We start from the raw sequence: 14,668 nt of genomic DNA on the forward strand, positions 1-14,668 counted from the left end.
TCTGAGATGCACATTTTTCATGTATTTTCTGACAGATGCATGAGAGAGACAGTTTAATTCACACTGTTCCTGCTAACATTCATAAAGCTGTGTCGTGGTTCATAACATATTGTCATAGAATTTGTTAAGCCCTGATTTCTGTCCTCTTTCTTTAGCATGAGTGCCTCACTTTCTCAAGATAATATTAGCATGAGCATAGCAAAGGTCAAAACATTTTCACTTCACTACACCCTAAAGGAAAATTCTCAAATATTATATTTGAAAAATTGTACATGTTAACTGAGTTGTTATCAATGCCATAAACTGTTCTTTTCCAATTTGTGCAGGAAGTGAATTGCTGAAACTATTTTAAGAGTTGCATGCTTTTTGTTTTGCTAGTAAATGTCAAATGTTGCAAACCAACATGAGTTTCAATGAATTTTGAGGTTTTGTGGACTTATTTTGCCCTATAAACCATGACTTCCAAATAATCAGCCTGGTGTTTTTTGAGTGAGACTCTCTAAAATACTTATTTCCTTTTTTTTTAACTTGAGAGACTTTGACCCACACTTAATCTACATTTCAGATACTCTAACTTGAAATAGTTAAAAATCATGTTCAGCCCATAGATAGTGTCAATTACCTTGTTTATTTTTGGGGGGAAATAGCACTTTACTAACATCAAATTGTAATATCCCATTAATGGCAGTTAAATTTGTTACTATGAATTTGGTGCCAAGTTTCTGTTTATATAAGAATCTGATTATTTATTAAAACTATTAGCGAAAATTGAGAGAGGAATAATATTATGTTACTCTTCCATTTAGTACTAGAAAGCACAAAGCACTTAAGAATAAATCATTTTCAGAGTGTACCAGTGGGTTTAATAACATTTTATTCTTGGCTTTGCAGACCCCTTTACCTGAAATAGGGAGGCGAGTGAGAGTGAATAAATATCAAAAGTCTGTCGGGTGGAGATACAGTGTAAGTACTGAAAGCCTTCATTAGCCCCCAAGCCGTTTTTCCTTTAATTTTCAAGTTAAACTAGTCCCTTTGTGTTGTATCATTATCTTTAGAAGGCCACCACTAAAATGTTCTTGCCTAAAAGTGATAACATATTTATGTTTTTAACATATTCACATAGTTTCATTCATTATATGTGAACACTAGCATCTATCAGAAAGCAGAGCCTGGAAGAAATGGTTCCCTGAACAGGTAAGTGTTGACTGCAGATGAAGGACTGAGTAAATTCACAGTGCTCTATGCCCTGTAGCTGAGTAATAACAAAAGAGATGATGCGAACAAGAGTGAATTTTGCCTAAAATTGGACTTGGCAAGGTCCTTTTTACACCTTTTACACGGTATTCCGGACTGACTGACTTTTCCCCCATTATGATTCTAAGAAACATTGCCATCATATATGAGCACAATGATGACTACTTTTTTGTATGTGTGAGACCAGTAGAAGACAGAAAACCAACAGGCTACCCAGCCTAAGAGTGTTGAGACATCTGGCACAGTACTTGAATACATGAAGGAGTGTGAAAGTGCTTTCTACTTGAAGCTTTTTAACTGCTTTACAAAGCAGTCTCTATTACTCTGATAATTTGCTGGCTCTAGAATAAGCGCTGGCAAAGGAAATTCTTGTTCAGGAGATGTTGATGATCTAGATGTTAGTGATCTATCAAAATATTCTCTGGGCCTAAATGTAGAGTTTTGCTCTTACAATATAATTGATATATTTTTTCTTAATTGTCTCCCCTGCAGTTAACTATCTAGTAGTCAAATATTTTCAACCTTTTGTGTCTTAATAAATATGCTCCCAGACCCATTTAAAATAACCTTTTCCATTAACAATCACATCCAGAAGAACTTTCTAGTTATATTAGGAAGGTATTGGTAAAGAATTTCATGATTGGTTTAGTAAGTACTGGGCTCCTGTTTTGTTTACAGTGTATCTTGGGAGACAAAGCATATCCAAAAGTAACAGGTAGTACTGATAAATAACATGCTTTGGTTGATCAAGAATCTGTGAAAGGGACTTCCCTGGTGGCACAGTGGTTAAGAGTCCACTTGCCAATGCAGGGGACACAGGTTCGATCCCTGGTCTAGGAGGATCCCACATGCCGTGGAGCAACTAAGCCCGTGTGCCACAACTACTGAGCCTGCTCTCTAGAGCCCTCGGGCCACAACTACTGAGCCCACGTGCCATAACTACTGAAGCTCGCATTCCTAGAGCCCATGCTCCACAACAAGAGAAGCCACCACAATTAGAAGCCCATGTACCACAACAAAGAGTAGCCCCCGCTCACCACAACTAGAGAAAGCCTGTGCGCAGCAACAAAGACCCAATGCAGCCAAAAAAATAAATAAAATAATAATAATAATAAAATGATCACATTCTTTTAAAGAAAAGAAGCTATGAAAGGTAAGATATGAAAATTATAATTGTTTCACCAATTTTGGTTTCATCAAACATTTGTGTTAATAAATTCATTTAAAGTTCATCTCCAAACCCTCACTGATATTCTTTTTATAAGGAAAAACATTTTGATTCTAGAACTGGGTGAAATTCCAAAGCAAGTTTTGGCATCCTTGAGCTGCCTCTTCTTGACAAAAAGCAGGATATTCAGGCCACTCTGGGATCAACTGGCCCTGAGCCAGGAAATGCTATAGCATCATATTACTGGGATATATGTGACAGTTTTAAATTACCCACTTGGCCTGATGGATATAATGTACTTATGTGTTTCTCACAAGCTCAACTTCCTGTTAATTGAGAATGACAAACATACTAATGCTTTCCAAACATATCTGATCTTGGTCTATTGGTTTTGGGGGAGTTTACATTTATATAGGAAATCCACTCTTAAAAGTTTTTCTAGTTGGGAACTTTGTATCCTCTGATTATATATTTTACTAAGAAAAATAAGTGATCGGCCAGTTAGCGTCTCTAAATCACCCTGAATCCTTTGGGGTAAAGAGTTTGTGACTTGCACACACATCTCATTAAGTCAGGAGGTTATGGAAAGAGCAATAATGTGGAAGTTCAGAAACATGAGTTCAAATGCCACGTCTACCACTAAATAGCCAAGAAGTTTTGGGGAAAGTAGTCTTACCTCTCTAGGCTTCAGGTTTCTCATAGGTAAAATGGCACCAGAATATTTGGCCTGTCTATAACAAGGTTAAAAGTATGGTTAAATGTAACTACAGAGCAGCCTAGAGCCCAGCCATTCTCCTCTTCCTGCCTGAGGACATGAGACTTCTTACCCAGAAAGAAAAGGAAGCTCTTTGATATCAAACTACCAAACAAGTTAAACGACTCAATCTAGCCTGTGCTTCTTTTTAACCTTTTCTTTGTGTTCTTATCCTCACACCATCATCTCATTCTTATTTATTGCACTCTTTATGAGTTCATATTTCTCTCAGCAGAATCTTGGTGCCTTGCTATGAACTGAGAGTGCCCCTGTACATAAAGAATTGCTAGTTTCTGAGGTTTATTCCTATATGATTGCAGATATTGTTACAATTTCAAAGAAGGGCAACATCACAAGGGAGGCAGAAAGTTTAAGGGTCCTACACTGCAAGAATGAAAGCCACAAGGATCAATATTTACCTTGTAGAAAACAGGTTAAGGGGATTCGAAGGAAACTTATTAACCAAGCTTCCTTGGGAGGCTGGGATGAAACTGGAACCTGAACTTCTAATATAATTCTTATGCTACAAGTGATTGTTTTATTCATTCATGCCTTTATTACACAATAAGTACAAAGAGAGTCTGTCACTGGGGTTTCCAAGTGGAGAAATACGGCTCCATCCCCTCCCCCAAAGACATACAAGTGTCTAGATTTTTTTATAGTAATTGAATGTTTATGGATAAATCCACTGGAAAATCCTAGGGAAATGCAAAACAATGTTCTACAGATGTATTTTCCCCTACTTCCAGGTCTTCAAGTCAAGGTAATTGAGGGAAATGCTGAGGAGAACTAAAGATAGTTAGAGGTTCACACATTAATTGCTTTTAAGGCCAGTTGGCCCTGTTCTAATTCATCGCCCAAAATAAGCCAAAGGTATCATTTTTCACTGGATTTAAGAACAGGAGTTTAACTGTATCTTTAATTTAAAAGTCTTCACTGAATAACCAAGAGATCACTGAAGAAATGAAAGAGGAAATCAAAAAATACCTAGAAACAAATCACAATGAAAACACGAGGACCCAAAACCTGTAGGGTACAGCAAAAGCAGTTCTAAGAGGGAAGTTTATAGCAATACAATCCTACCTTAAGAAACAAGAAACATCTCAAATAAATAACCTAACCTTACAGCTAAAGCTATAAGAGAAAGAAGAACAAAAAAATACGAAAATTAGCAGAAGGAAAGAAATCATAAAGATCATATCAGAAATAAATGAAAAAGAAATGAAGGAAACAATAGCAAAGATCAATAAAACTAAAAGCCGGTTCTTTGAGAAGATAAACAAAATTGATAAACCTTTTGCCAGATTCATCAAGAAAAACAGGGAGAAGACTCAAATCAACAGAATTAGAAATGCAAAAGAAGTAACAACTGACACTGAAGAAATACAAAGTATCACAAGAGATTACTACAAGCAACTCTATGCCAATAAAATGGACAACCTGGAAGAAATGGACAAATTCTTAGAAAAGGACAACCTTCTGAGGCTGAACCAGAAAGAAATAGAAAATATGAACAGACCAATCACAAGCACTGAAATTGAGACTGTGATTAAAAATCTTCCAACAGACAAAAGCCCAGGACCAGATGGCTTCACAGGCGAATTCTATCAAACGTTTAGAGAAGGGCTAACACCTATCCTTCTCAAACTCGCCCAAAATATAGCAGAGGAAGGAACACTCCCAAACTCATTCTATGAGGCCAATATCAGTCTGATACTAAAACCAGACAAAAATGTCACAAAGAAAGAAAACGACAGGCCAATATCTCCGTTGAACACAGATGCAAAAATCCTCAACAAAATACTAGCAAACAGAATCGAACAGCACATTAAAAGGATCATACAGCATGAACAAGTGGGGTTTATACCAGGAATGCAAGTATTCTTCAATATACGCAAATCAATCAATGTGATACACCATATTAACAAATTGAAGGAGAAAAACCATATGATCATCTCAATAGGTGCAGAGAAAGCTTTCAACCAAATTCAACACCCACTTATGATAAAAACTCTCCAGAAAGCAGGCATTGAGGGAACCTACCTCAACATAATAAAGGCCATATATGACAAAGCCACAGCCAACATCGTTCTCAAAGGTGAAAAACTGAAAGCATTTCCACTAAGATCAGGAACAAGACAAGGCTGCCCACTCTCACCATTATTCAACATAGTTTTGGAAGTTTTAGCCACAGCAATCAGAGAAGAAAAAGAAATAAAAGGAATTCAAATCGGAGAAGAAGAAGTAAAGCTGTCACTCTTTGCAGATGACATGATACTATACATAGAGAATCCTAAAGATGCTACCAGAAAACTACTAGAGCAAATCAATGAATTTGGTAAGCTAGCAGGATACAAAAGTAATGTACAGAAATCTCTGGCATTCCTATACACTAATGATGAAAAATCTGAAAGTGAAATTAAGAAAACACTCCCATTTACCATTGCAACAAAAAGAATAACATATCTAGGAATAAACTTACCTAAGGAGACAAAAGACCTGTATGCAGAAAATAATAAGACACTGATGAAAGAAATTAAAGATAATACAAACAGATGGAGTGATATGCCATGTTCTTGGATTGGAAGAATCAACATTGTGAAAATGACTATACTACCCAAAGCAATCTACAGATTCAGTGCAATCCCTATCAAACTACCAATGGCATTTATCACAGAACTAGAACAAAAATTTTCACAATTTGTATGGAAACAAAAAAGAGCCCAAATGGCCAAAGCAATCTTGAGAAAGAAAAACGGAGCTGGAGGAATCAGGCTCCCTGACATTAGACTATACTACAAAGCTACAGTAATCAAGACAGTATGGTACTGGCACAAAAACAGAAATATAGATCAATGGAACAGGATAGAAAGCCCAGAGATAAACCCACGCACATATGGTCACCTTATCTTTGATAAAGGAGGCAAGAATATACAGTGGAGAAAAAACAGCCTCTTCAATAAGTGGTGCTGGGAACACTGGACAGCTACATGTAAAAGAATGAAATTAGAACACTCCCTAACACTATACACAAAAAGAAACTCACAATTGAATAAAGACCTAAATGTAAAGCCAGACACTCTCAAACTCCTGGAGGAAAACATAGGCAGAACACTCTATGACATAAATCACAGCAAGATCCTTTTTGACCCACCTCCTAGAGTAATGGAAATAAAAACAAAAATAAACAAATGGGACCTAATGAAACTTAAAAGCTTTTGCACAGCAAAGAATACCATAAAGAAGACGAAAAGAGAACCCTCAGAATTGGAGAATATATTTGCAAATGAATCAACGGACAAAGGATTAATCTCCAAAATATATAAACAGCTCATGAAGCTCAATATTGAAAACACAAACAACCCAATCCAAAAATGGGCAGAAGACCTAAATAGATATTTCTCCAAAGAAGATATACAGATTGCCAACAAACACATGAAAGGATGCTCAACATCACTAATCATTAGAGAAATGCAAATCAAAACTACAGTGAAGTATCACCTCAAACCGGTAAGAATGGCCATCATCAAAAAATCTACAAACAATAAATGCTGGAGAGGGTGTGGGATCCCTCTTGCACTGTTGGTGGGAATGTAAATTGATACAGCCACTATGGAGAACAGTATGGATGCTCCTTAAAAAACTAAAAATAGAACTACCATACGACCCAGCCATCCCACTACTGGGCATATACCCTGAGAAAACCAATTCAAAAACAGTCATGGGCCACAATGTTCATTGCAGCTCTATTTATAATAGCCAGGACATGGAAGCAACCTAAGTGTCCATCAACAGATGAATGGATAAAGAAGATGTGGCACATATATACAATGGAATATTATTCAGCCTTAAAAAGAAACAAAATTGAGTTATTTGTAGTGAGGTGGATGTCTGTCTGTCTGTCACACAGAGTGAAGTAAATCAGAAAGCGAGAAGCAAATACTGTATGATAACACATATATATATATAGAATCTAAGAAACAGAAAAAAATGGTCATGAAGAACTTAGGGGCAAGACGGGAATAAAGACGCAGACCTACTAGAGAATGAACTTGAAGATACGGGGAGGGGGAAGGGTAAGCTGGCATAAACTGAGAGAGTGGCATGGACATATATACACTGCCAAATATAAAATAGCTTGTGGGAAGCAGCCGCATAGCACAGAGAGATCAGGTCGGTGCTTTGTGATTACCTAGAGGGGTGCGATAGGGAGGGTGGGAGGGAGGGAGATGCAAGAGGGAAGAGATATGGGGATATATGTATATGTATAACTGATTCACTTTGTTATAAAGCAGAAACTAACACACCACTGTAAAGCAATTATACTCCAATAAAGATGTTAAAAAAATGAAAATAAAAAATAAAGTCTTTTTTTTACATACTACAAATATATTTCACTTTGTACAATAATAGTATTCCTGAAAAGTTTATATAAATTGAACTTTTATAGATGCTGTAGGAGAGTTTTGTTTATTTACAATTAAATGAAATTTATAGCTAGTAGGAATTCAGACCACTTATCTCTCTGGATAGATAGATAGATAGATTGATAGATTGATAGATAGATAGATAGTATTTTTTACATATTTACCACTGTAGTGATTAGGAAAATAATGAATTTAAGCATTTAAAAAGATAGGACAAATTAAACCAGTACCTTTAAAATTCAGTCAATCACAAATTAATCAAGGCAGTGTGGTACAAGCATAAGGATAGATACATAGATCAGTGAAATAGAACTATTTCCATATATCTGTGGTCAACTAATTTTTGACTTGGGTGAAAAGACAATTCATAGGGAAAGACTAGTCTTTTCAACAAATGATGCTGAGACGACTGGATATCCACATGTAAAAGAATGAAGTTAGTCCCCTACTTTATATGAAAATTAACTCAAAATGGATAATAAACCTAAATGTAAGAGCTAAAACTATAAAATGTTTTGAAGGAAAATTGGAGTTCATCTTTATGACCTTGGATTTGGCAATGGATCCTTACATATGACACCAAAAGTTCAATCAACAAAACAAGAAATTGATAAATTGGACTTCATCAAAATTAAAAATTTTGTTCCCCAGAAGACACTATCAAGAAATTGAAACGAGCACCTGCAGAATGGGAGAAAATATTTTCAAATCTATAAAGTACTTATATATAGAATATATAAATAAATCTTACAGTTCAATAATAAAATGACTATTAACCCAATTTAAAAATAGGGGCAAAGATATTCTATTAGACATGCCTCTGCCCATAAAATGATCCTTAACACCATCAGTCTTTAAGGAATTGCAAATCAAAACCACAGTGAGATACCACTTTACACCCACTATGATGGTTATAATAAAACAGAAAATAATAAGTGTTGGTGAGGGTATAGAGAAATGAGAACCATCATTGACCTTGGAATGTAAAATGGTGTAGCCACTGTGGAAAAGTTTGGCATTTCAACAAAATGTTAAATATAGCATTACCATTTGACCTAACAGTTTTACTCCTAGTTATATACCAAAGAGAAATGAAAACATATCCACACAAAAAATTGATATGAATGCTCATAGCAGCATTATTCATAAGAGCCAAAGGGTAGAAATAACTCCTTCAGCTGATGAATGGTAAATGAAAAGGAATGAAATACTGATATGTATTACAAATGGATGAATCCTGGGGGAAAAAAGCTAGTCACAAAAGTTCACATACTGTATGATTTTCATGTATATAAGATGTTAAGGATAGATAAATCTACAGAGATAGAAATATATTTGTGGTTGCCTAAAGCTGGGATGTGTGTGGCAGAATTTGGGGATGATAGCTAAAGGGTATGGGGTTTCCGCTTGGGGTGATAAAAATGTTCTAAAATTGATTGTGGTGATGGTTGAATAATTTTGTAAATATACTAAAAACCATTGAATTTTACACTTTAATTGGGTGATTCCAGTTAGTGAAAACTTTATACAGTGGCCATTGCTGCTGGTCCAGGGATCACACTTTAAGAACCATTGAATTAAAAGATATTTAATTAACCTTTATTTTCTCCCAAATTCCCAGTTAACCCCAGATCTCCATTCTGACAATTCTAGTTGAGATCTTATTATAAATTGCTGTGGGATATAATGGGTTGCCATAGGATTCTCCTTCTTTGATCTACTATAGTTTAGGGTCCCATAGTCATTGAGTGGCATAGCTTTGGAATTTTATTGTCTATTCTTATTCTACAGGATGAAGAAGAAGATCTCAGGACTGAACTCAACCTTTTGAAGAAGTACTCTTTCCACAAGAACATTGTGTCCTTCTATGGTGCATTTTTCAAGCTGAGTCCCCCTGGCCAGAGACATCAACTTTGGGTGTGTATTCAGTTACCTTGATCTTATTGCATAAGACTAAGTCTCACTTGAGGGCATAAACTTTCATAAGCTGAGATGTCATTTTTGTGCACCTACAGGAAAACTTAAGCATTCAACTGATCAAAGTAGTATGGAAAAAAAGTGCTCTGATTCCTGGATATGGGAGTGATAAAATATGGAAAAATAAATTAAGTGCCTGTCAAGGGACTCAGGAGTAGAATGGGAGAAGACTCGAACACTGGAAATATCTAACATATTTTTTTAAATAGAGTTTTGTTGCTTTTAACTTTATGTAGTTACTACATTTACTTGTAAATTAAAGGTATAGTTAAGGAGACTACCTGATGGACTTGGGAATAATGACTGGATAAATATTGATTCTAATTCACATTTGGGAAGAGCATATGAATGCAATTTAAGTGTTTGCTAAGTATATGCACTTATGTTTAAACATAATTCCTAGAAACTGTTTTCTAAATGGTTAGTTGACATCCTTTTCTTAGGCTTCATGCCTATAGTATCATGAATTACAATCAATGAAGATATAAATTTTAGAGGCTAAGTGAGACCCATGCTACAGTTACCAGAATTGTTGCTGCCTCCCACTATAGGAGATGTAATCAAATCACAAGAAAATGAACTTTGATCAAGGATATCTTTATTTAAAAAGGAATATTTAGAACATAATCTGGGGTCGGTGTACACTTGCTTACATTTCAATTTCTAATCCAAGTCAAGAGTAGCATTTTTTAAAAAAAATAATGACTGAGACTTTTCAGGATCTTCAAGAGTCAAAGAAAGATTCTGTTACATTTTATGTGTGAACTTTAGGAAGCAGGATAGTGGACATAGAAAGGTTTTCAACAAGGGATTGAATTGAAACAGTGGTTCTCAAACTTTAGCCTGCATCAGAATTTCATGGGGATCCTGATAAAACACACATTGCTGGGCCCCACCCACAGAGTTACTGATTCAATTGGTCTGGGGTGTGGATCCACAAATTTGGACTTTTTAACAAGTTTACAGGTGATGTTGATGCTACTCGTCTGGGTACCACACTTCGAGAACCCTCAAATTTAGAGATCTTCGATTTAACCCTATTTTCTCCCAAATGTCCACTTAACTAAATCCTCTATTCTCTGACAATTCCAGTTCAGATTTTATTAAATATCACTGCACATTTTTCGCGGCTACTGTTTTTCTTTTTCTTTTGTGGGGGCATACAACATTTGTCTTTTAATATATTTTTACTTACAAGTTTTTTTTCCTCCTGACAGTATGGTGGTCTACTTATTAGATATGTTTCTTAGTGCTCAATTTGTTTAGTCATTCAACATCTATTCATTCGAAACCCATTTACTTGCCAGGCTTTGCTAGATGCTGGGAATACCATGATAAGCTGAATTGACATGACCCTGGCCCACTGGAACTTAAAGTTTATTTGCAAAGACAAATATCAATCAAATAATCACACAAATAAATGTATAATTTGTCAGAAGGGAAATAACATGCTTCTGTGTGGGCAAATAACAAAGGAATCTAAGTTAGGGAATGGGAAACTCTTCCTTGAGAAACTTTTTCTTGCACTGAGATCTGAAGGATGAATAGGCACTGCAAGCAAAAATTATTTGTTGAGGTAAGAATTTTCATGGGACCATTCACACTTTCTTTCCCATGTTAATCAGAACACATAGGAAGTAAATGACTAAATAATTACCATTTATAAAATGTATGTGCCAGGCACTGGGCTTACAAAGTCAGGAAAATGAGAATGCCTTGTATTCCTTTCACAGTAGACCTCTTCTGACTCTGGTAATACTAGCAAGATTTTCCAATGTTCATCTTAGTGAATGGCTTTAATTCATGTTTGTCGTGATTCAAAATGAGCCCCTTTTCTTCCATTACTACAGTGTATATGCTGTGCCTGTTTGATATAGTTGACATGAAAATTAACCTTCTGGGTTTATCTGTATTATTGGTTTTGTTAGGCTGTTTTTCTTTTCTTCTTTTTTGGGAGAGTGTACTCAGGTAAAAGACACATTATATATCAGTTGTGAACAAATGTAAAATAAGGGAGTAATTTTCTGAAAAGAAAATCTTAGTATTCCAAAAGGAAATAAGATAGACTTTTTATTTTTTTTATTTTTTTTATTTTTATTTTTTTTTTATTTTTTTTTTTTTTGCGGTATGCGGGCCTCTCACTGTTGTGGCCACTCCCGTTGCAGAGCACAGGCTCCGGACGCACAGGCTCAGCGGCCATGGCTCACGGGCCCAGCCGCTCCGCGGCATGTGGGATCTTCCCAGACCGGGGCACGAACCCGTATCCCCTGCATTGGCAGGCGGACTCTCAACCACTGCGCCACCAGGGAAGCCCAAGATAGACTTTTTAAATATTCATGATTTGGGGTTTATCCTTTTGCTTCCCTTCATCTATGGCAATAATTAACTTACCTACACTTTTTTTTTTTAAAGACATGTCTTGTTCTACTGGCAAGGTAGTATTGACATGGGCACTAATGCATAAACCTGTGCTTAAAGTTTGTGAAGTTAATTATAATAGTTACATTCTCCTTCACATTGGTCAGTCCTCTAATTAGCTAATATAGGGAAGCAAATTTACTAGTTGGGCACCTGATTCTTTACTGGCAAAGATAAATTTCCTGAAAAATTGCATTTATTAATAAAGTAAAATCTGAATGAGACACTGTCAAAGTATTAACCTTAAAATAGATTTTCCTTAGCAGTAAAGTTATTTGGGAAAAAAAAATGCCCTACAGTAATGGAACTGACAGTTTCCCCCTTGGAGTTGTATTTTGCCAGTTTCTTGGGGAAAATATTCTAGAATTTGAAAATAAAAATAAAACAACAATAAAAAACAAATCTAGTCTTAATGTTGAAGTGTAAATTGTTTTGAGATCCTCCACATCCTGCTTCTCCACCTGCAAACTATTCCCTCAACTGTTTTTTTTTGTTGTTGTTCTACTCCAGTCATCACTCACGTTTGCCCCTGTACAAGCTTCTTTCTAAAGGCAAGTCTCATTCGGTTTTCAATAAACTGAACATTCTTCCTTCTCAGCATATACAAACACTACCTATCCTTCAAGGCTTAGCTCAAATCCCAGGTCCTGGTTAAAAATCCCTGGTGTGGTACCTGCCTTCTCTCCCTCCACAGATCTTTGGATTTTTTCCTAGTTCTTTTTCATTCTACCAGACAACTGAGCCAGTCTTTGCAGTGTCTTAGTGTCTAAACATTGCATATAAATACAAGCCATATGAACTAAAACTCTCCAGGTATTTTCAGAGAATTACTTTCTAAACCTTGATACTTTGCTGGCTTCCCCGCAGATGGTGATGGAGTTATGTGCAGCAGGCTCAGTCACTGATGTAGTGAGAATGACCAGAAATCAGAGTTTGAAAGAAGATTGGATTGCTTATATCTGCCGAGAAATCCTCCAGGTGAGCATTCATATAGTCATTTTCCCCTGGTCTTGAAAAAACCTGGTGGTAGTATATACAATGTACCTTATACCTGCTCATATAGGATGATTTGAGAATTCTAAACATAACTTCTGGGTCAGGATACTGAAAAAGGCTTTAGAGAAAGCAGATTTTCAGATGATGTCCTTAAACTTTAAGGTACACCAGCTGATGGCTAACCAGGTCCTTCCAAATCATGGCCTTTAATGGCTCTGTCAAAGTCAGACTGTAGTGTTCAGTGGATCAGGGATATGACAACTTGGAGTATTTATTATGTTGTTATGATTTCCAGGGTTCCTTTTTTAAAAAAGCATAGCACTGTCATTGGAGATTAAGATAAGTTGAGAAGTCAGTGTTTTACTCAATGGCTCCAAACCATCTACAAACTGTTTTGCAGACAGATATTCTCTCTGAATAATGGCTTACTTTTAAAACGTTCCTTATTTTGAACACCAAATTGGATGAAAGTGCCAATCTTCTTGATCTACCAAATTCAAATTTTTCTTTGTGTCTTAAGTGCTTAGGGTCACCCAAGAAGGATATTAACAGAACTGAACAGCACCACTGATAAAAGATTAGAATGTCCTTCCTGTCATCTTAATTGGATTCACTTGTGGTAATAGTGTAACTATTAAGAGTGCAAACTCTGGACTGAGTTTATATTCTGGTTCATCATGTATTAGTTGTGTGTCCTTGAGCCAATTACTTAATTTATCTAAATCTCATTTTCCTCATCTGTAATTTGGGGTGGTATTAGCACCTTCCTTAAAGGGTTGTTATAAGGACTTAGTAATTTACTCCATGTAAAGCACTTGGCCAAGAATAAGGACCCAATAAATATTCGCTGTTTTTATGTTAATTCTGTTATTAATCACCAGTTCGTATCTAGAGGAATCTCACTGAAGCCAGGGCATGGGTTAGCCAGGTCACGGGTTAGTTTTAGTGGTAAATTGTCTGGAGACAGCATGGTAAGCCAATACAAATGGCAAATGCTTTAAAATGAATTTCCATATTCCCCCAAATTCTCAGCCTACAAGGTTGACTAGAAAATATTTTGGACTAAACAAATGGTTGGATGAGGAATAGAGTAAAACAATGCGAGCTATGATATTTAAGATATCCAGGTCTTTACTCATATGGTTCATTGGAAAAATGGAGGCTAGAAAGGACGGTAAATGGCCCAATGTATACAAACATTAATTTTGGGTGTTTTTTTTCTTTCATGGGTGTCCTGATTTATTTTCCTTTCCTTATAGCCAAAAGTAGTATTTCTGGGAACTGGTTGTAGTAATTCCAGCCTAAAGAAAGAATTTTGTCTGAAAAATGCAAATCTGGGCCATTTTTCTTACCAAAAGTTTTTCCAAAAATACTAAGAAGAGTACCAGAAAAAGAGAAAAATATATACTGATGTTGCTTTTTAATATAAATGTGTATATATATATATATATATGTATATATATGCAGGGCTTAGCTCATCTTCATGCACACCGTGTAATTCACCGGGACATCAAAGGTCAGAATGTGCTACTGACTCATAATGCTGAAGTAAAACTAGGTAAGTTTATTCTTGTAATACTTTAAGTGAGGCCCAAAATATCTTAATAGAGAAAAATCCTTTAAGATTACCGTGTTTTCTATCATGTCACTAACAATCCCCTCTACTTATTTAGG

At 35.9% G+C, this 14,668-nt stretch overlaps 1 protein-coding gene across 3 annotated transcripts in view; it reads left to right on the forward strand.

The window, feature by feature from the left end:
* NRK (Nik related kinase) overlaps positions 1-14,668 on the forward strand; it is a gene marked incomplete at both ends in the record, with an annotated part of 139,768 nt that overhangs the window by 61,431 nt on the left and 63,669 nt on the right. For all 3 annotated transcript variants that reach the window (XM_082610325.1, XM_082610326.1, XM_082610327.1), the window contains 4 exons: positions 892-963; positions 9,395-9,520; positions 12,866-12,976; positions 14,462-14,552. In XM_082610325.1, coding sequence (XP_082466451.1) covers positions 892-963; positions 9,395-9,520; positions 12,866-12,976; positions 14,462-14,552 — 400 coding nt within the window. The remainder of the gene's footprint in view (positions 1-891; positions 964-9,394; positions 9,521-12,865; positions 12,977-14,461; positions 14,553-14,668) is intronic.

Source organism: Mesoplodon mirus (assembly GCF_964341445.2).
Source record: "Mesoplodon mirus genome assembly, chromosome: X".
NCBI classification, from domain to species: domain Eukaryota; kingdom Metazoa; phylum Chordata; class Mammalia; order Artiodactyla; family Ziphiidae; genus Mesoplodon; species Mesoplodon mirus.